Source organism: Somniosus microcephalus, chromosome 8 (assembly GCF_052327205.1).
Source record: "Somniosus microcephalus isolate GS21.2 chromosome 8, FLI_Smic_1.0, whole genome shotgun sequence".
Classification (NCBI taxonomy): domain Eukaryota; kingdom Metazoa; phylum Chordata; class Chondrichthyes; order Squaliformes; family Somniosidae; genus Somniosus; species Somniosus microcephalus.
In genome coordinates, this window is record NC_140994.1 from 93,585,495 (window position 1) to 93,609,172 (window position 23,678).

The 23,678-nt window shown below is 48.0% G+C and overlaps 1 protein-coding gene across 24 annotated transcripts in view; it reads left to right on the forward strand.

Moving 5' to 3' along the window:
• Positions 1 to 23,678, forward strand: part of mypn (myopalladin) — an 828,299-nt gene that overhangs the window by 543,209 nt on the left and 261,412 nt on the right. For 16 of the 24 annotated variants that reach the window (XR_015079259.1, XR_015079260.1, XM_085994999.1 and 13 more), the window contains one exon: positions 6,934 to 7,011. The exons of the other annotated variants lie outside the window; for them this stretch is intronic. Coding sequence is in view for 14 of the 16 variants with exons in the window: in XM_085994999.1 (XP_085851125.1) it covers positions 6,934 to 7,011 (78 nt within the window). In the remaining 2 variants the exon portion in view is untranslated. The remainder of the gene's footprint in view (positions 1 to 6,933; positions 7,012 to 23,678) is intronic. 24 annotated transcript variants of the gene reach the window in all.

Below are 23,678 nucleotides of genomic sequence, written 5' to 3' on the forward strand. Positions count from 1 at the left end.
AGTCTCACTCTCTCCTTCCCTCTCTGTCTCTGTCTGTCTCTCTCTCCTTCCCTCTCTCACTCTCTCATTCCCTCTCTCTCTGTCTCTCTCTCCTTCCCTCTCTCTCTCTCTCTGTCTCTCTCTCCTTCCCCCTCTCTCTCTCTCCTTCCCTCTCTCTCTCTGTCCTCTCTCTCCTACCCTCTCCAAACGGGGCGATACCGAATTTCTAGCCCTCTCCCTCTCTCTCCCCCCAATCTCTCTCTCTCTCCCCGTCTCTTTATCTCTCTCTCTGTCTCCCACTCTCTCTCTCTCTGTCTCCCAGTCTCTCTATTTCTTCCCCCAGTCTCTCTCTCTCTCTCTCTCTCCCCCCTCAGTCTCTCTCTCTCTCTCTCTCTCTATCTCCCTGTCTCTCTCTCTCCCCAGTCTCCCAGTCTCTCTCCTCCAGACTCTCCCTCCTCCAGTCTCTCTCCCAGTCTCTCTCTCTCTCCGTCTCTCTCTCACCTCCAGTCTCTCCCTCCTCCAGTCTCTCTCTCTCTCCCCAGTCTCTCTCTCCCTTCCCCATCTCTCTCGCTCTCTCTCCCCCCAGTCTCTCTCTCTCTCTCTCCCCCCCCAGTCTCTCTCTCCCCCAGTCTCTCTCTACCCCAGTCTCTCTCTCTCTCCCCCACTCTCTCCCTCTCCCCCCAAGTCTCTGTCTCCCTCTCTCCCCATCTCTCTCTCTCTCCCCTCAGTCTCTCTCTCTCTCTCTCCCCCCCACCCCCCGGTCCTCTCTCTCTCCCCCCCAGTCTCTCTATCTCTCTTTCTATCTCCCCAGTCTCTCTCTCTCTCCCCAGTCTCTCTCTCCCTTCCCCATCTCTCTCTCTCTCTCTCTCCCCCAGTCTCTCTCTCTCTCTCCCCATTCTCTTCTCCCCAGTCTCTCTCCTCTCTCTCCCCCCAGTCTCTCTACTCTCTCTCTCTCCCCGTCTCTCTCTCTCTCCCCCAGTCTCTCTCTCTCCCCCTCAGTCTCTCTCTCTCTCCCCCCCACCCCCCGGTCTCTCTCTCTCCCCCCCAGTCTCTCTATCTCTCTTTCTATCTCCCCAGTCTCTCTCTCTCTCCCCAGTCTCTCTCTCCCTTCCCCATCTCTCTCTCTCTCTCTCTCCCCAGTCTCTCTCTCTCTCTCCCCATCTCTCTCCCCAGTCTCTCTCCTCTCTCTCCCCCCAGTCTCTCTACTCTCTCTCTCTCCCCGTCTCTCTCTCTCTCCCCCAGTCTCTCTCTCTCCCCCTCAGTCGCTCTCTCTCTCTCCCCCCTCAGTCTCTCTCTCTCTATCTCCCCAGTCTCTCTCTCTCCACCAGTCAATTTCAATTCAATTCAATTCAAATCGCTTTATTGGCATGACAAGGTACATCTTATGTTGCCAAAGCATCGAAAAAACATTCATGGTTGAACACAAAAAAATACAGATCTATCCATACAGTGTATAAACAGATATATCCCTGAGTGTATAAATATACATTCATATAAATTGTAATATACTCTTTTCTGATATTTAGTGGTTGTCCCTCTGTTTATGGCAAGCTGTAACATAGTGTGCTGCTAAGGTTACACAATTTCTCTCTTCCCCTAGTAGGTATGGGAGTTTTTGGTCGTCATTTCAAATTTCTGAATTCCAGTCTCTCCCTCTCTCTCTCTTCCCCCTCAGTCGCTCTCTCTCTCCCCCTCAGTCTGTCTCTCTCTCTCTCTCTCTATCTCCCCATTCTCTCTCTCTCTCTCTCCAGTCTCTCTCTTCTCTCTCCCCCCAGTCTCTCTACTCGCTCTCTCTCTCTCCCCTGTCTCTCTCTCTCTACCCCAGTCTCTCTCTCTCCCCCTCAGTTGCTCTCTCTCTCCCCCTCAGTCTCTCTCTCTATATCTCCCCAGTCTCTCTCTCTCTCTCTCTCTATTTCCCCATCTCTCTCTCTCTCCCTCTCCCTCTCTCCCCCCGTCTCTCTACTCTTTCTCTCTCCCCGTCTCTTTCTCTCTCCCCCCAGTCTCTCTCTCTCCTTCCCTCTCTGTCTCTGTCTGTCTCTCTCTCCTTCCCTCTCTCTCTCTTTCCTTCCCTCCCTCTCTCTGTCTCTCTCTCCTTCCCTCTCTCTCTCTCTCTCTCTCTCTCTCTCCTTCCCTCTCTCTCTCCCTCTCCTTCCCTCTCTTTCCTTCCCTCTCTCTCTCTCATCTCCCCCCAATCTCTCTCCCTCTCTCTTGCATCACGGGGGGCGTTTCATTCCGTGTGTGGGCGGGCCTAATCCTGCAGTCTCCCGAAACGTCGCCGCCATTTTTTAAATACCGACAGTGACAGCACCAGCACAACAAACCCCCCACAGTGCGGCTCCGGCACAGTATCCAGCTCCCGGCCCACCGGAGCGGGATGTGAGTTGGGGTCACTCGGGCCGGGCCTCACAACCGCTCGGCCCGAGACACAGAGCGGGGGAGCGGCAGCGGCCGGCCGTAAACCGTGCGGCCCTGCAAACTGCCGTTTTACAAAAAAGCCTTGGCAACGCCGGGCCCCCCCAGCTAGTTATATATATAAAAGGATAGTGGTGTTTGTCTGTATGTATGTCTGTCTGTCTGTCCGCTATACACTCAAAAGTTATAGAGCATACCTACATGTATGTTATATCAAAGGAAAGCTGATGATCAGGGGTGTGTCATAGGTGTATTTACTTTTTGGTCAGACAAAAATTGTTCGGACAATATACAAAAAACGTTCAAAAATCCGCTCATTAGCGGTTGATGAATCCTACCGCTCATTAGTGTTGAGTGACGTGATGGTTGACCAATCCTACAGTTCAGTGACCTGATGGTTGACCAATCAGTGTGTCACGGGGGGCGTTTCATTCCGTGTGGGGGCGGGCCTAATCCTGCAGCCTCCCGAAACGTCGCCGCCATTTTTTTTTAATACCGACAGCGACAGCACCAGCACAACAAACCTCCACATTGCGGCTGTGGCACAGTATCCCGCTCCCGCTCGGCGTTTCAGCAGGATTATTGAGCAAAGGTGCAGAGAGACAACTTCCCTCCTCACTCCTCACAACTTTATTCAAACCTCCAGACATAAATTCCTCAAGTGGCGGCAGCCGGCCGGAGCGGATCAGCGATGGTGCGCGGTGCGGCGGGCTCAATGGGCGGCCGGGGCCGGGGACTCGGGCTTTCCCCCCCTTGGCCCGGTCCCGGGGCTCGGCTCCGTTTGTGGCCGCGGGCTGGGGACTCGGGCTTTCCCCCCCCTCGGCCCGGTCCCAGGGCTCGGCTCCATTTGCGGCCGCGCACCGGGGACTTGGGCTTTTCCCCCCCCTCGACTAGGCTGCAGGCAAGCCGCTGCAACGGTCCAGAGTGGGAGCCGCCGCGCACGGCCTTCCCCGTGGCGTCAACCGCGCGGCCCAAGAGCCCGACCGAAAGTGAGCAGGGCTCCGGGTCACCAAGGCTCCACACCCCCCTTTCCCCCTCCCCCCACCCCCTTTCCTCCCCCCACCCCCCTTCCCCCAACACCCCTTTCCCCAACCCCCCTTTCCCCCACCCACACCTTTCCCCCACCCACCCTATCCCCCACCCCCCCTTTCCCCCACCCCTTTCCCCTTTCTCTCTCTCCTTCCCTCTCTCTCTCTCTCCTTTCCTCTCTCTCTTTCCCTCTCTCTCTCTCCCCCCCCAGTCTCTCTCTCTCTCCCCCCCGAGTCTCTCTCTCTCTCCCTCTCCCCCCCAGTCGCTCTCTCCCCCCAGTCTCTCTCTCCCACCCCGTCACTCTCTTCTCTCCCCAGTCGCTCTCTCCCCCCCAGTCTCTCTGTCCCCCCCGTCTCTCTCTTCTCCCCCCAGTCTCTCTCTCGATCCCCGGGCCTCTCTCCCCCCCGCAGTCTCTCTCTCTCTCTTTCCCTCTCTCTCTCTCCTTCCCACACAGACATTCAGACAGACAAACTCAATTATGTATATATAAAAATTATTTCTACTTTTTTCATAACAACATGCCCTCAAAAAACCCTCGGCACCGCCGGGCACTCCAGCTAGTTGTTAATAGCTGAGGCCCAAGCACTGATCCCTGCGGTACAGATTCAATAGTAGCCTTCATAGAAACATAGAAACATAGAAGATAGGAGCATGGGTAGGCCATTTGGCCCCTCGAGCCTGCTCCGCCATTCAATGTGATCATGGCTGATCATCCAAGTTCAGTACCCGGTCCCTGCTTTCTTCCCATGCCCCTTGATCCCTTTAGCCTTAAGAAATATATCCAACTCCTTCTTGAATATATTTAATGAATTGGCCTCTACTGCCTTCTGGGGTAGAGAATTCCACAGGTTCACCACTCTCTGGGTGAAGAAATTCCTCCTAATTTTTGTCCTAAATGGCCTACCCCTTATCCTTAGACTGTGACCCCTGGTTCTGGATTCCCCGACCATCGGGAACATCCTCCCTCCATCTAGTCTGTCCAGTCCTGCCAGAATTTTATAAGTTTCAATGAGATCCCCTCTCATTCTTCTAAACTCCAGCGAGTACAAGCCCAATCGACCCAATCTCTCCTCATACGTCATTCCTGCCATCCCAGGTATCAGCCTGGTGAATCTTTGCTGAACTCCTTCCATGGCAAGAATATCCTTCCTCAGATAAGGCGATCAAAACTGCACACAATACTCAAGGTGTGGTCTCACCAAGGCCCTGTACAACTGCAGCAAGACATCCTTGTTCCTGTACTCAAACCCTCTCGCTATGAAGGCCAACATACCATTTGCCTTCTTAACCGCCTGCTGCACCTGCATGCTTACCTTCAGCAACTGGTGCACAAGGACACCCAGGTTTCGTTGCACTTCTCCTTCTTCCAATCTATTGCCATTCAGATAATAATCTGCCTTCCTGTTTTTGACACCAAAGTGGATAACCTCGCATTTATCCACATTATATTGCATCTGCCATGCTTCTGCCCAATCACCCAACCTGTCCAAATCATCCTGTAGTTTCTCGGCATCCTCCTCACAGCACACACGCCCACCCAGCTTTGTGTCGTCTGCAAATTTGGAGATATTACATCTAGTTCCCTTGTCTAGATCATTAATATATATTGTTAATAGCTGGGGTCCAAGGACCGATCCCTGCGGTATCCCACTAGTCACTGCCTGCCACTCGGAAAAAGACCCGTTTATTCCAACTCTTTGCTTTCTATCTGCCAACCAGTTCTCTATCCAAGTCAATACCTTGCCCCCAATCCCATGTGCCTTAACTTTACACACTAATCTCTTATGTGGGACCTTATCGAAAGCCTCCTGAAAGTCCAAATACACCACATCCACTGGTTCTCCCTCATCTATTTTACTAGTTACATCCTCAAAAAGTTCCAGTAGACTAGTCAAGCACGATTTACCTTTTGTGAATCCATGTCGACTTTGTCCGACCCTGTCACTGTTTTCCAAGTGCTCTGCTATTACATCTTTTATAATGGACTCTAGCATTTTCCCCACTACCGATGTCAGGCTTACCGGTCTGTAATTCCCCGTTTTCTCTCTACCACCTTTTTTGAACAGTGGGGTAACATTAGCTACCCTCCAATCCATGGGTACTGTTCCAGATTCCATCGAATGTTGGAAGATGATCAGCAATGCATCTACTATTTCTCGGGCCACTTCCTTAAGTACCCTAGGATGTAGATTATCAGGCCCTGGGGATTTATAGGCCTTTAATCCCATCAATTTCCCTAACACCATTTCCCTACAAATACTGATTTCTTTCAGTTCCTCCCTTTCATCAGACCCTATGTTCCCCGACATTTCTGGGAGGTTATTTGTGTCCTCCTTTGTGAAGACAGAACCAAAACATGTATTTAATTGGTCTGCCATTTCTTTGTTCCCCATTATAAATTCCCCTGATTCTGACTGCAAGGGACCTATGCTTGACTTCACCAATCTTTTTCTCTTCACATATCTATATCATCTTTAACAGTCAGTTTTTATGATCCCTGCAAGCTTACACTCATATTCTATTTTCCCTTTCTTAATTAATCCCTTTGTCCTCTTTCCCAAAAGGGAATTGGATTAATACTTGAAGGATATGGGGTAAAAGCGGAGGAGTGGGACTAGCTGGATTGCACACAGCAAGCTCCCACAAGCAGCAATGAAATAAGTGACCAAATAATCTGTTTTTAATTGATGCTGGTTGAGAGACAAATATTGGCCAGGAAGAACTCCTCTACTCCTCTTTCAATAGTGCCGTGGTATTTTTTTCATCCACCTGAGAGGGCAGTCACTCCATCTCTTTAAATTGACTTCATTTCTTTACGTTTGATTTGCATTCAAATTACCTCTCCTCTCCTACCCTTTAGATCTGTCCAAACTTGCACTTGAAGTTATGCTCATAAATTATCAGAGGAAAATTTGGATTGTCTAAATAGCCATTCTGGCAGTAATAGTGCTAAAAGAGGAAAATCTGGCCTCTTATGTCTTGTAACTGAGTTAAAGGGACCACTACCAAGCTAGGACTAGACTAGCAGCTGGCTGCCCACTGTATACTAGGCATTTGTATGGCATGCGGGGAGGGTATCCCAGGTACAAGGCAGGGGAGGTGACAAAAGTGAAGCATTTGAAGCACCACTAATAGGCCGATGTTGCATTGTTCAGGGAGGTTAGTTTATTTGTGCACAGGTGTATATCACACCTGCACAGCCCCATTGCTGAGGCATTTGGGCCACATTATTGGTTCCCATGCCTCAGCCACAGCTATCTGAAGTCAGTTTTAAAGCACATTTTTTGTCTATTCTAAAACCATATTAAAAACAAAGACAATAGATAAATATTCCTGTTTTGAGTCTTGAGGGAGCTATGATTCTGTCATATATAGGATTAAAGTACCAATCGAACTCTCAGCTGAAAAAGCTGCATTGAATTGCTATTCTGTGATCAGTTGGAATTTGAGAATTAATAAGAGATAGCGGGTGATTTTAAACTGATGTCCCTTTTTTTCGCACCTGATAAACAGAAAGCTGACTGTTGAAAATTGTGCAGGGACACCTCGGCCCCCCATTGACGTCCAAGGTCAGCCTGATGCAATTTTCAGGTAGGCCTGTAAATGGGTGAGCAGCATGCCCACCTTGTTCTGGCAGAAAGCTGTTCTCAGTCCCTGTTTGCAATTGTCAGGTACATAAGCAGGAGTAGGCCATACAGCCCCTCGAGCTTACTCCGCCATTCTATAAGATCATAGCTGATCATCGACCTCAAAAAGGTTTCCCACATTACAACAGTGACTACACTTCAAAAAGTACTTCATTGGCTGTAAAATGCTTTGAGACGTCCAGTGGTCGTGAAGGGTGCTATAGAAATGCAAGTCTTTCTTTTTAACTCCACTTTCCCATCCGATCTCCATATCCCTTGATTCCCCTAGAGTCCAAAAATCTATCTATCTATGCTCCACCCTTAGAAACGAGTGGAGCATGCGTCTTTAAAGGGACTGCTGCTGGCCACTCGAGAAAGGTCCCAAAATTATTTCTTGAGAGAATAGTTGTGGGGACAGGAGGAGCAGGAGTGCTGCTCCTGGCTGCATAAAAATACTGTGGGCCACTGCTCACCCATGCTCAACCCCCTCCAGGATTGGCTCCCCTGCCCCCCCAGGTCCGATCTAGCAGCCAGCTCACCATCGGAGCCATCTGATTTTGGGCCCTCACACAATTGGCGAGCTGTACCAGGGCGTCTGCCAGCTCACTGGTAGCATTCAAATAAGGCCCGAACCTTCAGCTTTCAAATGCGGCCACTTCACCAATTTAACACCCGTTTTGGCCAGAAGTCCAAAATCGACCCCGTAGTGTCAAAATTAAACCTGAGCGGAAGGATCGAATTTGATGGGCTCCCTTGAAAGGAATTAAGTTTCTTCTTTTCAATATTTCATTGATACGCACACACTGAATGAGCTGCATTGCAAAATGCTGAAATTGCATTGAACATTGATCCTTTGTACCGTCCAATAACTCTTAAATGAGTTTGTTGGATTTTAGCTGTGCTTTCACCTGGTCCGGAACCTCGCCTACTGGAAGACAACATCCAGAAATTCCAGGCTCAGTCCCTACAGTTTTCTGTTGATGCAAGATTTTGGGGAGTGTGCCCACGATCTCCTGATACACACTCCTGGTGGGTGGGGGTCTATGCCCGGAGCGTGTGTTTGTAAAATTCTCTCTCTAGTATTTTCAATTATCTACCTTTTCATTCAGTTTTAAAGAGGTCTTTATAACTTGGAAGGTTTCACTGATTCAATCATTCAAGTTCTTTCATGAATAGCAGCCATATAGCACAGTTTGTCAGTGTACCATGGAGCAGCAGGATGTCTTCTTTCACCTGATGTTCACCATGTTGTATTCTCAGTTTCAGTTGAGAAATCAGCGAGCAAATCATGAACTGACCCTCTTGGTGCATGATCTGGGAGGATCTAAGGGGAAGAGAAAAATGATAAATGGAGTGTGGTGGTGCAATAAAAGTTATTTAATAATATGCTTATTATATAGATTCATCAGGCAATGTAGGATGAAATTGCAGTTTTCTTTATTCATCTAATGCAATTTAGGTTGAGGAAACAATTTCTACTGTTTGAGGTTGAGCAGTTACATAGAAATTACATAGAATTTACAGCACAGATGTGGAGATGCCGGTGTTGGACTGGGGTGGACAAATGTAAGAAGTCACACAACACCAGGTTATAGTCCAACAGTTTTATTTGAAATCACAAGCTTTCAGAGCGCTGCTCCTTCGTCAGGTGAAGTGGAGAGATGCATAAAGACACAGCTTATATAGTCAGAGAATAATGCCAGATGATTACAGGTAATCTTTCTAACTGCCATTTATCACACCTCGGCAGAGAGATAATCACAGCAATCAAAGGTGTGAATGGTGTCCAAACAGGTCAGTCAGGAAAACATTACATCAAAGAACAATGAGGTGGGGTCACAAGGGGTCAAATGTTGCAGATGCTGGGGTCTGTATGAAAAACAAAAAACAAACAAAAAAACATTTTTTTTGCTGGAAATCACAGACGAGGCAACAGAACTACACTGCCTACATGCACACCAAGAACAGGAAGCTTGAGAAACTCGGCATCACCACCAGCAGCAACTCAGCCTCCCCCGGTACCATGGTTGAAACCACAGGGAAGTCCATCGTCAACTTGTCTGACAACACCCTTCAACCAGACGAAATTGAAGTTCTCGGCCGAAGGCTCAGTTTCTGCCCCACCACCAAAATGGACCACATCAGTCTCGCGGCAGACACAGAGGAATTCATCAGGAGAATGAGGCTCCGGGAATTCTTCCACAAATCCCAAGATGTCAGCAGCGAACCCAATGAGACAACCAATGATCCGGAACAGCAGACAGAGGGATCCGCAGGGCAGCAACCGAAGAAGAAAGAGTCAAATTGGACCCCTCCGGAGGGTCGCTGCCCTAAGCTTGACATGTATGCTCAAGCTGTCAGGAGATGCATCAATGCCAGATTCATCAGCCGCACTCACAAGACAGTCCAGAATGTCACCCGAGCACAACGCAATGCCATCCACGCTCTCAAGACCAACATCAACATCGTCATCAAACTAGTAGACAAAGGAGGAGCCATCGTCATACAGAACAGAATGGACTATTGCAAAGAAGCATACCGACAACTGGACAACCAGGAACACTACAGACAGTTACCCGCAGATCTGACCAAAGAACACAGCCGCCAACTCAACAGACTGATCAAGACCTTCGATCCAGACCTTCAAAGCATCCTACGCACTCTCATCCCACGTACTCCCCACGTGGGAGTCTTCTACTGCCTCCCAAAGATACACAAAGCCAACACACCCGGACGTCCTATCGTATCAGGCAACGGAACCCTGTGTGAGAACCTCTCTGGATACGTCGAGGGCATCCTGAAACCCATCGTACAGGGAACCCCCAGCTTCTGTCACGACACTACAGACTTCTTACAGAAACTCAGCACCCACGGACCAGTTGAACCAGGAACACTCCTTGCTACGATGGACGTCTCGGCACTCTACACCAGTATCCCCCACGATGACGGCATTGCTGCGACAGCCTCAGTACTCAACACCAACAACAGCCAATCTCCAGAAGCCATCCTACAACTCATCCGCTTCATCCTTGACCACAATGTCTTCACCTTCGATAACCAGTTCTTTACCCAAACACACAGAACAGCCATGGGGACCAAATTCACACCCCAATACGCCAACATCTTCATGCACAAGTTCGAGCAAGACTTCTTCGCTGCACAGGACCTCCAACCAACGCTATATACACCAGATACATCGACGACATTTTCTTCCTATGGACCCATGGCGAAGAATCACTGAAAAGACTACACGATAACATCAACAAGTTCCATCCCACCATCAAACTCACCATGGACTACTCCTCAGAATCGGTTTCATTCTTGGACACACAAAACTCCATCAAAGACGGACACTTCAGCACTTCACTCTACCGCAAGCCCACGGCCAACCTCAGGATGCTCCACTTCTCCAGCTTCCACCCTAACCACGTTAAAGAAGCCATCCCCTATGGACAAGCCCTGCGAATACACAGGATCTGCTCAGACGAGGAGGAACGCGATGGACACCTACAGACGCTGAAAGACACCCTCGTAAGAACGGGATATGACGCTTGACTTGTCGATCAACAGTTCTGATGGGCCACAGTGAAAAATCGCATAGACCTCCTCAGAAGACAAACACGGGACACAACCAACAGAGTACCCTTCGTCGTCCAGTACTTCCCTGGAGCGGAGAAACTACGCCATGTTCTTCGCAGCCTTCAACATGTCATCGATGACGATGAACACCTCGCTAAGGCCATCCCCACGCCTCCACTACTCACCTTCAAACAGCCACCTAACCTCAAACAGACCATCGTTCGCAGCAAATTACCCAGCTTTCAGGAGAACAGCGACCACGACACCACACAACCCTGCCACGGCAACCTCTGTAAGACATACCAGATCATCAACACAGATACCATCATCACATGTGAGGACACCACCCACCAGGTACATAGTACATACTCGTGTGACTCGGCCAACATTGTCTACCTCATACGTTGTAATGTGGGAAACGCAGCAGCCAATTTGCGCATAGCAAGGTCCCACAAACAACAATGTGATAATGACGATAATCTGTTTTTGTTATGTTGGTTGAAGGATAAATATTGGCCAGGACACCAGGGATAAATCCCCTGCTCTTCTTCAAAATAGCGCCATGGGATCTTCTACATCCACCTGAGAGGGCAGACGGGGCCTCAGTTTAACGTCTCATCCAAAAGACGGCAACTCCGACAGTGCAGCACTCCCTCAGTACTGCACTGGAGTGTCAGCCTAGCTTTATGTGCTCAAGTCTCTGGAGTGGGACTTGAACCCACAACCTTCTGACTTAGGTGAGAGTGTGCTATCCACTTTTTTTTAATATAAATATACTTTATTGAACATTAAGAACATTTACAACGGCCCAGAAATTCCAGAACGGGGGCTCCCTCAGTACCCTCTGACAGTGCAGCGCTCCCTCAGCACCCTCTGACAATGCAGCACTCCCTCAGCACCCTCTGACAGTGCAGCGCTCCCTCAGCACCCTCTGACAGTGCAGCGCTCCCTCAGCACCCTCTGACAGTGCAGCGCTCCCTCAGCACCCTCTGACAGTGCAGCGCTCCCTCAGCACCCTCTGACAGTGCAGCGCTCCCTCAGCACCCTCTGACAGGGCAGCGCTCCCTCAGCAACCTCTGACAGTGCAGCGCTCCCTCAGCACCCTCTGACAGGGCAGCGCTCCCTCAGCAACCTCTGACAGTGCAGTGCTCCCTCAGCACCCTCTGACAGGGCAGCGCTCCCTCAGCACCCTCTGACAGTGCAGCGCTCCCTCAGCACCCTCTGACAGTGCAGCACTCCCTCAGCACCCTCTGACAGGGCAGCGCTCCCTCAGCACCCTCTGACAGTGCAGCGCTCCCTCAGCACCCTCTGACAGTGCAGCGCTCCCTCAGCACCCTCTGACAGTGCAGCGCTCCCTCAGCACCCTCTGACAGTGCAGCACTCCCTCAGCACCCTCTGACAGGGCAGCGCTCCCTCAGCACCCTCTGACAGTGCAGCGCTCCCTCAGCACCCTCTGACAGTGCAGCGCTCCCTCAGCACCCTCTGACAGTGCAGCGCTCCCTCAGCACCCTCTGACAGGGCAGCGCTCCCTCAGCACTCTCTGACAGGGCAGCGCTCCCTCAGCACCCTCTGACAGGGCAGCGCTCCCTCAGCACCCTCTAACAGTGCAGCACTCCCTCAGCACCCTCTGACAGGGCAGCGCTCCCTCAGCACCCTCTGACAGGGCAGCGCTCCCTCAGCACCCTCTGACAGTGCAGCGCTCCCTCAGCACCCTCTGACAGTGCAGCACTCCCTCAGCACCCTATGACAGTGCAGCGCTCCCTCAGCACCCTCTGACAGTGCAGCACTCCCTCAGCACCCTCTGACAGTGCAGCGCTCCCTCAGCACCCTCTGACAGGGCAGCGCTCCCTCAGTACTGCCCTGGAGTGTCAGCCTAGATTATGAAAGGTCTGAGCCATGAAAGGTCAGTGTGCTTCCCCTTCCCCTTGGACCCTTTTTAAACATTTCTGGCCCAGAGTACCATTAATCCACAAAAAGCAGCCTTCATTTGGAGAAGCAGGTTAATTCATAAAAAATGTGAGCATAAAAAAAGCCTGAGGGTTTTATACCTTAATGCGAGAAGCATCAGGAACAAGGTAGATGAATTAGCTGTGGAAATAGAGGTTAATAATTATGATCTAATTGGGATTACGGAAACATGGTTGCAGGGTGAGCAGGGCTGGGAGCTTAACATACAGGGGTATTCAGTATTTAGGAAGGATCGACAAAAAAGAAAGGGAGGAGGGGTAGCATTGCTAGTAAAAGAGGGGATAAATGCAATTGAAAGGAAGGATATTAACTCAGTTAATACAGAATCTATATGGGTGGAGCTAAGAAATAGCGAGGGGCGAAAAACATTAATAGGAGTGGTATATAGGCCTCCAAATAGTAAAATAGAGGTTAGGGAGGGCATCACGAGGGAAATTAGAGAAGCGTGCAATAAGAGCACAGCTGTCATCATAGGTGACTTTAACTTACATATAGATTGGACTAGCCTAATCAGTAAAAATAATGAGGAGGAGGAATTCCTTGAGTGTTTAAGGGATGGTTATCTGGATCAATATGTCGAGGAACCAACTCGGGAACAGGCTATATTGGACTGGGTACTGTGCAATGAGAAGGGACTAATCAGTAATCTTGTTGTACGGGGACCCTTGGGTCAGAGCGATCATAACATGATCGATTTCTCACTCGAAATGGAGAGCGAAGAAATTGACTCAGAGACTAAGGTCCTGAATTTAAACAAGGGGAATTATGATGCCATGAGACGGGAACTGAGTAGGTCTGATTGGACAACGTTCCTGAGAGGACTGGAGGTAGATAAACAATGGCAAACATTTAAAGATAGAATGACAAAATTGCAAAAATTGTTTATACCAATCTGGCATAAAAGGAAATCTAAAAAGGTGACTCAACCGTGGATAACAGGGGAAATTAGAGACAGCATAAAATCCAAAGATAGGGCGTATAAAATAGCCAAAAAAAGCGCCAGAGCGGAAGATTGGGAACAGTTTAAGATAGAGCAAAGGAGGGCAAAGGGCATGATCAAGAGGGGCAAAATAGCTTACGAAAATAAGCTGGCGGAAAATATAAAAACTAACTCCAAAAGCTTTTATAAATATATCAAAAGGAAAAGACTGGTGAAAACCAAAGTTGGTCCATTGCAGTCAGATACGGGGGAATATATAATGGGAAATAAGGAAATGGCAGATCAACTAAATGCATACTTTGGGTCAGTCTTTACGAAGGAAGACACAAAAAACCTCCCTGGGATATCGGGAAAAATAGGGACATTGGCAAAGGAGGAACTGACGCAAATCAATATCTCTAAGGATATGGTGTTAAGGAAGCTAAAGGGATTGAAGGTGGACAAATCCCCAGGGCCTGATAACATGCATCCTAGGGTACTGAAGGAGGTGGCCCTAGAGATAGCGGATGCACTAAGGATGATTTTTCAGAATTCATTAGACTCGGGAACAGTGCCGATGGATTGGAGGGTAGCTAACGTTACCCCACTATTCAAAAAGGGGGGTAGGGAAAAAGCAGGTAATTACAGACCTGTAAGCCTTACATCAGTTGTGGGCAAAATGCTGGAGTCCATCATTAAGGATGAAATAGCGGAGCACTTAGCAAATGGGGACAGGATAGGACAGAGTCAACATGGATTTACAAAGGGTAAATCGTGCTTGACTAATCTATTGGAATTTTTTGAGGGAGTAACTGGTAGAATAGATGGGGGAGAGCCAGTAGATGTGGTGTACCTGGACTTCCAAAAGGCCTTCGATAAGGTCCCACATAAAAGATTAGCATGGAAAATTGAGGCTCATGGGATAAAGGGGAAAGTTTTGGCGTGGATAGGGAACTGGCTGTCAGATAGAAAACAGAGAGTTGGAATAAACGGCTCATTTTCTGAATGGCAGGCAGTAACAAGTGGGGTACCACAGGGATCTGTCCTGGGCCCCCAGCTGTTCACAATTTACATTAATGACCTGGATCAGGGAGTCGGATGCAGCATTTCCAAATTTGCAGACGACACTAAACTAGGAGGTGGGGTGGGCTCAGAGGAAGAGACCAGGAAGCTCCAGAGCGATTTGGACAGACTGGGCGATTGGGCGGATAAATGGCAGATGCACTATAATGTGGACAAGTGCGAAGTTATCCACCTTGGGTGCAGGAACGGGAGGGCAAATTATTATTTAAATGGCAATAGATTGGGAGAGGGGGAAGTACAGAGAGACCTGGGTGTTCTTGTACACCAGTCACTGAAGGCGAGCATGCAGGTGCAACAGGCGGTCAAGAAGGCAAACGGTATGCTGGCCTTCATAGCAAAAGGGTTAGAATACAGGAACAGGGATACCTTGCTGCAGCTGTACAGGGCACTGGTGAGACCACACCTCGAGTACTGTGTACAGTTTTGGTCGCCTCATCTGAGGAAGGATGTTCTTGCCATGGAGGGGGTGCAGCGGCGATTCACCAGGCTGATACCAGGAATGGCGGGAATGACCTATGAGGAGAGACTATGTAGTTTAGGGATGTACACACTGGAGTTTAGAAGATTGAGAGGGGACCTCATAGAAGTGTATAAAATTCTGACAGGTCTAGACAGACTGGATGCAGAAGGAATGTTTCCCTTGGCGGGTGAGAACAGAACTAGAGGACATAATTTAAGGATAAGGGCTAAACCATTTAGGACAGAGATGAGGGGGAATTTCTTCACTCAGAGAGTGGTGAACCTGTGGAACTCATTGCCACAGAGGGCAGTGTACGCCAACTCATTAAATATATTTAAGAGGGAATTAGATATATTTCTACGGGCAAAAGGGGTTAAGGGTTACGGAGAGAAGGCGGGGACGGGATACTGAATTAAAGGATCAGCCATGATCTCATCGAATGGCGGAGCAGGCACGAAGGGCCGAATGGCCTACTCCTGCTCCTATCTTCTATGTATCTATGTATCTATGTATTATCTCTCTGCCGAGGTGTGATAAATGGCAGTTAGAAAGATTACCTGTAATCATCTGGCATTATTCTCTGACTATATAAGCTGTGTCTTTATGCATCTCTCCGCTTCACCTGATGAAGGAGCAGCGCTCCGAAAGCTTGTGATTTCAAATAAAACTGTTGGACTATAACCTGGTGTTGTGTGACTTCTTACATTACAGCACAGAAACAGGCCATTCGGCCCAACTGGTCTGTGCTGGCATTTATACTCCACACGAGCCTCCTCCCACCCCTCTTCATCTAACCCCATCAACATAACCTTCTGTTCCTTTCTCCCTTACGTGCTTATCTAGCTTCCTCTTAAATGCATCTATGTTATTCACCTCAACTACTCCCTGTGGTAGCGGATTTCACATTCTAACTACTCTCTGCGTAAAGACATTCCTCCTGAATTCCCTATTGGATTTATTAGTGACTATCTTATATTTATGGCTCCTATTGTTGGTCTCCCTCACAAGTGGAAACATCTCTACCTTCACCCAAGCAAACCCCTTCATAATTTTAATCAAATATATTAGGTCACCCCTCAGCCTTTCCTTTTCTAGAGAAAAGAGCCCCCAGCCTGTTGAGCTTGTCCTGAAAAGTATAATCTCTCAGCACACAGTCACAATTTTGGGCAAAAATATCAACTCCAAACCCAGGCTTTGGATAGAGGCTGAGGTCTTCAAGTAAAAACTTTAATGAAGGCATTAAAAGACATAAAAGATCATTCAATGGATTAATTTAATCGTGCTATTTTGTAAATGTATGTGTTTTTATTTTGCTGAAATCCTTATTTCAGGCATTAGGAATTTCAGTTATTAGGCATTAATAAAGGCACTTAAACCACAAAAGGAAATTGGAGGGTAGGACAAAACAGGGAGTGGGGGAAAGGTGAGTGGGAGATGGTTGAGTAACAAGAGGGGAGGAGGATCGTAAGGGAGGAGAGGAAGAGGAGGGGGATCAGGGTGGAGGAGAAGGGACAATGGGGCATTAGGCTAGGGTCAATTTTCCTCTTAGTGGGAAAAGGAAAGCTGCACAGGGCCAAGGCCCAATTCTATCTCTGTGAGAAGGTGGGGGAGATGGTTTGAAGGGTGCATTTTTGGTTGAGGGTGCCAAGTTCAGAATCTGCTTCACATTGGGTAGTTGTCATTAATGTCTGCATGTTATAATGATATGAAATGTTCTGCTGTATAGCTAGTAGTATTTCTGTTTCTTTTTCCAACAACATTGGAGCCTATTATCCAAAGGAATGTAGATTAAATTACATGCTGAAGGATAGCCATAACTTCCCAAACCCTTTCCTCTAGGGTCACATTAACTAGGTGACCTCACATTCTTTTCAAATACACACAAACTGGTTCAGAATGAAGTTGTTTGAGAAAGTTGTGAAGCTGCGATAATATGGGCTTTGTTGTGTAGTTCACACCTCAGGTCATCATGCTCATTTGAGTAAAAACCTCACAATAAATCATTCCAAATCCATCTATGACCGGTCCCCAATGACCCACCAACTGCATTGTATGTGAAATTGTAATCTGGCTATTTGATGCCTAAAAATGGGTACAGTAGTTACACTAAAGAAAGATAAAGTTCCTTATTTCATCTCATCATCTAAAGTGATATTCTTTAAAAATATAAAGAAAGATTTGTATTTATATATGACACCTTGTCATATAACATAGAATTAAATCTCAAAGCACTTCACATACAATGGGCAATTCCACAGTTCCAGTTGTGAGGGAGTAGTGCTCCCAGGCAGCACGGGTCAGAGAATCAGGGTCACAACTTTGCAGCCCTATCTCTGCACCGTTCTCACTACTCACACCGCTTTACTGTTGGGTGCTAGGGATTACCCGACAAGAATTACTTTGATTTGTAGGAACTGTTACTTAGACACCAGCTAATTTGCACATAGCAAGATCCCACAAACACGAGTGAGATGAAAGACCAGTTAAGCTACTTTTTGGAGACATTGTTTGTGGGAGGATGCTGGCCAAGATAAATCTCTTGCACTTCTTCAAGTGTTACCATGGGATCTTTAACACCCAAAACAGGTAGACAGTGTCTTCGTTTAACAGCTCATTGGGAGGTCAGTACCTCTGACAGTGCAGCGCCCCACTTAGTACTGCACTTGAGTGTCTGCCTAATTTGTGTATTCAAATTCCTAATCGGATTTGGCTTGAACCCACAGCTTCCTGACTTGGCGACAAGAGTGCTTCCAACTGAGCAGAGCTAACACCCATAGAAACATGGGAAGATAGGCCATTCAACCCCTCCAGCCTGTTTCACCATTCAATTACAACATGGCTGATCTGTACCTCAACTCCATTTACCCATCTTTGCGCTATATCTTTTGATACCCTTACTTAACAAAAATCTATCGATCTCAGTCGTGAAAATTTCAATTGACCCAGAATCCACAGTGTTTTAAGGGAGAGAGTTCCAGATTTCCACTACCATTTGGGTGAAAAACGTGCTTCCTGATTTCCCTCTAATCAGCTCTAATTTTAAGATTTTTGCTCCCTTATTCTGGATTTCCCCCATCAGAGTACATAGTTTCTCTCTATCTACCTTATTGACTCCTTTTATCATTTTAAACGTCTTAATTAGATCATCCCTGAACCTTCTAAACTGAAGAGAACACAACCCAAGTTTATACAACCTGTCCTCATAATTTAACCCTTTAAGCCCTGGTATTATTCTAGTGAATCTGTGCTGTACCCACTCCAAGACCACTTTATCCTTCCTGAGATGCGGTGCCCAGAACTAAATGCAGTACTCCAGATGGAGTCTAACCAAGACTCTGCATAACTGAAGCATAACTTTTTCCCCTTTGTATTCCAACCCCCTTGGGATAAAGATTAACATTCCATTAGCTTTTTTGATTACTTTTTGTACCTGTCGACTAGCTTTTAGTGATCTGTGCACATGTACACCTAAATCCCTTTGTTCCTCCACAACTCCTAGTCTTTCCCCATTAAGAAAGTATTCCAATTTAACTTTCTCTGATCCAAAGTCGATGACCCCACATTGATCTTCCTCTGCCGTAGTTTTGCCCCTCACTTAGTCTGTCTAAGTCCCTTTGTAACTCCCTGCTCCTATCCACACAACTCCTAACTAAACACTGGTCCCGATTTTAGGGAAGGCAAGGCAGAATTCTGTTGAGTCTGTGTTTTCCAAATGTAGTTATGCTGAATAACTGGACACAGACAACAGAATACTTAAACAGGTCTTTAGTAATTGAGGGTCAGGGCTGAACTGAAATACAAACTGCTCCACAGGGTTTATATACCGGTGTGGTCACCACCGGTACTACAATATACAGGAGCCATCAGAAAGTAGTTCATCACCTTAAGGTAGTCTCTTAAGGTGGTACAGGTTACATACACTACAAATTCCATAGCAAAACAGACAGAATTGCAGAATGTGATCCCCAACATGCTGGTGGGATTCCATGTAATACAAGCAGAACTTGACTCGTTCAGTCATCTTGTTGGTTTCTTATCTAGCGCATATAAACACCTAAAGAATAAAAATATTAATATAACAAGCACATAAAAACATGAAGGGGTAAAAATTCAGTAGCGCCCCCTTTGGGGCATTACTTTCACCAGGACGCTAATTTTAGCGCCCCAAAAAAGTTAGCGCCCCCGCGGCCGATTTTCCCAGGTAGCGGCCCGAGAGGGAGGAGGGGCACTACTGGAAGTGCCCCGCGTCAGTCTTGGGGCGCTGCGAGCCTAAACCGCGATGCTATGTGCATGTCTGAGCTTGAGTTTTATTCTTTTCCTGGAGCTTACAGTAGGGCCAATAGACATATGCACTGGCTTGGATATGCACTGGATTTTGTCTTAAATTTCTGCTGCTTTGAAGTATTTTTTTTGTAAAACTTTCCCCCTTGAATATCCCTCAGGAAGCCCTATATTTGGGGTTAGGCCAGTATTCGGTGCCTAGGCTTGTGCCTCTGCCCACCCATGCTTTCCGCCCTAAACTGCAAAGCCTTCCAGTTATCAGCTTTCATCCTCTCAGTGGTCCCACCACCTATTCCCTCCTCGGAGCTCTCAAATCTCCCATATGCTGCAAGCTATCTATCTTCACCATCGCTGCTCCCAATTCTCATCTTCCCTCTTCAGTACTTCCAATTCATTCTTTTGCCCTTCAATGTTTCTAGCTTCCCCAAAGTTCCAAGAGCCCTCGCCCCCTGAGTTCGCCTAGAATCCATCTCTTCCCTCAATTTCTGAGACCCTATTCAACCCTTGGATCTCCCAGACTCCATTTGCCACCAGTGCTCTCATACCCTAAGACACTTGCTACTCTTTAAACCCAGTGCCCTGCCAGAAGACCCAGTTACCAGTGCTCAGTGCCCATCACCTCCCTGACTGCCAACAGTCCCCAGACTTCCTCAGTTCTTCCAAACTTCCAACCTCCTGAGCTTCTCATGTCCCCACATGCCCCCTGAGTGCTTGCCTGAGTATCACACCATCCTCTCCTACCTCCACAACACAGACCCCAGAATCCTCTTACATGAATGCTCCCAAAGTTCCTTCCAGCTCCAAGCTTGCAATGCCACTGAGTGCCCTCAGATCCCAGTATTCATCACACCATCCCCCACATTACTCCAAGGTTCAGTCCCATCCTCCCAACTCTGGCCCTTCATCCACGTCCACCCAATATCCTGCATCCTCCCAGTCACATTGCCCCAAAACCTCCCAGCCCCACCTTCTCACCCTCACCTGTGCATGTCAAAGACACCCATCGTTTCAGCCTGTTCTTGCCCTACGGAACTTATCTCTTCCTATCTTGACTCTATCTTTTCTCCCCTTGTCCAGTCTCTTCCCACCTACATCCGCGACTCTTCGGACGCCCTCCGCCACTTTAACAGTTTCCAGTTTCCTGGCCCCAACCGCTTCCTTTTCACCATGGACGTACAATCCCTCTACACCTCCATCCCCCACCCGGATGGCCTGAGGGCACTCCGCTTCTTCCTTGAACAGAGGCCCGACCAGTCCCCATCCACCACGACCCTCCTCTGCCTGGCTGAACTTGTTCTCACATTGAACAACTTCTCCTTTAACGCCACTCATTTCCTCCAAATCAAAGGTGTTGCCATGGGTACCCGCATGGGTCCTAGCTATGCCTGCCTTTTCGTGGGCTATGTGGAACAATCTTTGTTCCAGTCCTACTCGGGTCCCCTCCCTCACCTCTTTTTCCGATACATTGATGACTGTATCGGTGCCGTTTCCTGCTCTCGCCCCGAACCTGACAATTTCATTCACTTTGCCTCCAATTTCCACCCTTCCCTCACCTTCACATGGTCCATCTCTGACTCTTCCCTTCCCTTCCTCGACTTCTCCGTCTCCATCTCTGGGGATAGGTTATCGACCAATATTTACTACAAGCCCACTGACTCCCACAGCTACCTGGACTACACTTCCTCCCACCCCGCTTCCTGTAAGGACTCTATTCCATTCTCCCAGTTTCTCCGCCTCCGCCGTATCTGCTCCGACGATGCCACCTTCCACACCAGTGCTTCAGACATGTCTTCCTTTTTCCGCAACCGAGGATTCCCCTCTACCGTGGTTGACACTGCCCTCGACCGTGACAGTTCTATCTCCCGCACCTCTGCCCTCACCCCTGCCCCTCCCTCCCGGAACCACGATAGGGTTCCCCTTGTCCTCACCTTTCACCCCACCAGCCTCCACATTCAACGGATCATCCTCCGGCATTTCCGCTACCTCCAAAGTGATCCCACCACCAAACGTATCTTCCCCTCCCCTCCCCTTTCAGCATTCCGCAGGGACCGCTCTCTCCGAGACACCCTAGTCCACTCTTCTATCACCCCAAACAGCCCTTCCCCTTCGCCTGGCACCTTCCCGTGCAAGCGGAGGAGATGTAACACCTGCCCCTATACCTCCCCCCTCCCCACTGTCCAGGGCCCCAAACACCCCTTCCAGGTGAAACAGCGATTTACTTGTACTTCTCGCAATCTAGTATACTGTATTCGCTGCTCACGATGCGGTCTCCTCTACATTGGGGAGACCAAACGCAGATTGGGTGACCGCTTTGCGGAACACCTCCGTTCAGTCCGTAAGGGTGACCCCGAGCTTCCGGTCGCCTGTCATTTCAATTCACCGCTCCATTCCCACTCGGACCTCACCGTCCTTGGCCTCTTGTACTGTTCCACGGAAGCTCAACGTAAACTCGAGGAACAGCACCTCATCTTCCGATTAGGCACTCTGCAGCCTTCCGGTCTCAATATCGAGTTCAACAATTTCAGATCATAACCTCGGCCCCTATTTCATTTTTACTTATATTTTTCCACTCCTTTCCTCCCCCCCCCCTTTCCTTTTGTTTCTCTCTCACACCTGGCAGCTATCTTTTGCCCTGCCAGTACACTTTACACCTAATCCCAGCCTATTACCATCTCGTCTAGCTTCTAATCTCTTTTACTTCTTTTGGTTCTTTTATTCTTTTGTCCGATCGCAGCCCTGCCTTCGATCTAGTTCCTTTTCTCTCCAGTTTTGAAGAAGGGTCAAACCCGAAACGTCAACTCAAATTTCTCTCCACGGATGTTGCCTGACCTGCTGAGTTTTTCCAGCATTTTCTGTTGTTATTACAGCATTTATCTACTTGATCACATGAGTACATGTTGTTTCATATCTTCTTGCACGCCCTAGGCTATAACAAAGTTAAAGATAGGTATTGCAGCAGATTTTACGAATGTGCATTCCCTTATTTAAAAAGGGCAGTAGACAGAAGGCTGGAAACTATAGACCGGTTAGCCTAACATCTGTGGTAGGTAAAATTTTGGAGTCCATTATTAAGGAGACAGCAACAGGACATTTGGATAATCATAATTTAATAGGACAAAGTCAGCATGGTTTTACGAAGGGGAAGTCATGTTTGACAAATTTGCTGGAGTTCTTTGAGGAAGTAACATATAGGGTGGATAAAGGGGAACCAGTGGACGTAGTGTATTTAGACTTCCAAAAGGCATTTGACAAGGTGCCACACAGAAGATTATTGCTTAAGATAAAAAATCACGGGATTGGGGGTAATATTCTGGCATGGATAGAGGATTGGCTATCTAACAGAAGGCAGAGAGTTGGCATAAATGGTTCATTCTCAGACTGGCAATCAGTAACTAGTGGTGTTCCGCAGGGGTCAGTGCTGGGTCCCCAACTCTTTACAATCTATATTAACGATTTGGAGGAGGGGACCGAGTGTAACATATCAAAGTTTGCAGATGATACTAAGATGGGAGGGAAAGTAGTGAGTGAGGAGGAAATAAAAAACCTGCAAGGGGACATAGACAGGCTAAGTAAGTGGGCAGAGATTTGGCAGATGGAATACAATACTGGAAAGTGTGAGGTTATGCACTTTGGCAGGAAAAATCGTAGAGCAAGTTATTATCTTAATGGCAAGAAACTGGAAAGTACTGAAGTACAAAGGGATCTGGGGGTCCTGGTGCACGAAACTCAAAAGGTTAGTATGCAGGTGCAGCAAGTGATTAAGAAGGCCAATGGAATGTTGGCTTTCATTGCTAGGGGGATAGAATATAAAAATAGGGAGGTATTGCTTCAGTTGTACAAGGTATTGGTGAGACCGCACCTGGAATACTGCGTACAGTTTTGGTGTCCATACTTAAGAAAGGACATACTTGCTCTCGAGTCAGTACAAAGAAGGTTCACTCGGTTAATCCCGGGGATGAGGGGATGGACATATGAGGAGAGGTTGAGTAGATTGGGACTCTACTCATTGGAGTTCAGAAGAATGAGAGGCGATCTTATTGAAACATATAAGATTGTGAAGGGGTTGGATCGGGTGGATGCGGGGAGGATGTTCCCGATGATGGGTGAAACTAGAACTAGGGGTCATAGTCTTAGAATAAGGGGCTGCTCTTTCAAAACTGAGATGAGGAGGAACTACTTCACTCAGAGGGTGGTAGGTCCATGGAATGTGCTGCCCCAAAAAGCTGTAGAAGCTACATCATTACATAAATTTAAAACAGAAATAGAAAGTTTCCTAGAAGTAAAGGGAATTAAGGGTTACGGGGAGTGGGCGGGAATTTGGACATGAGTCTAGGTTCGGATC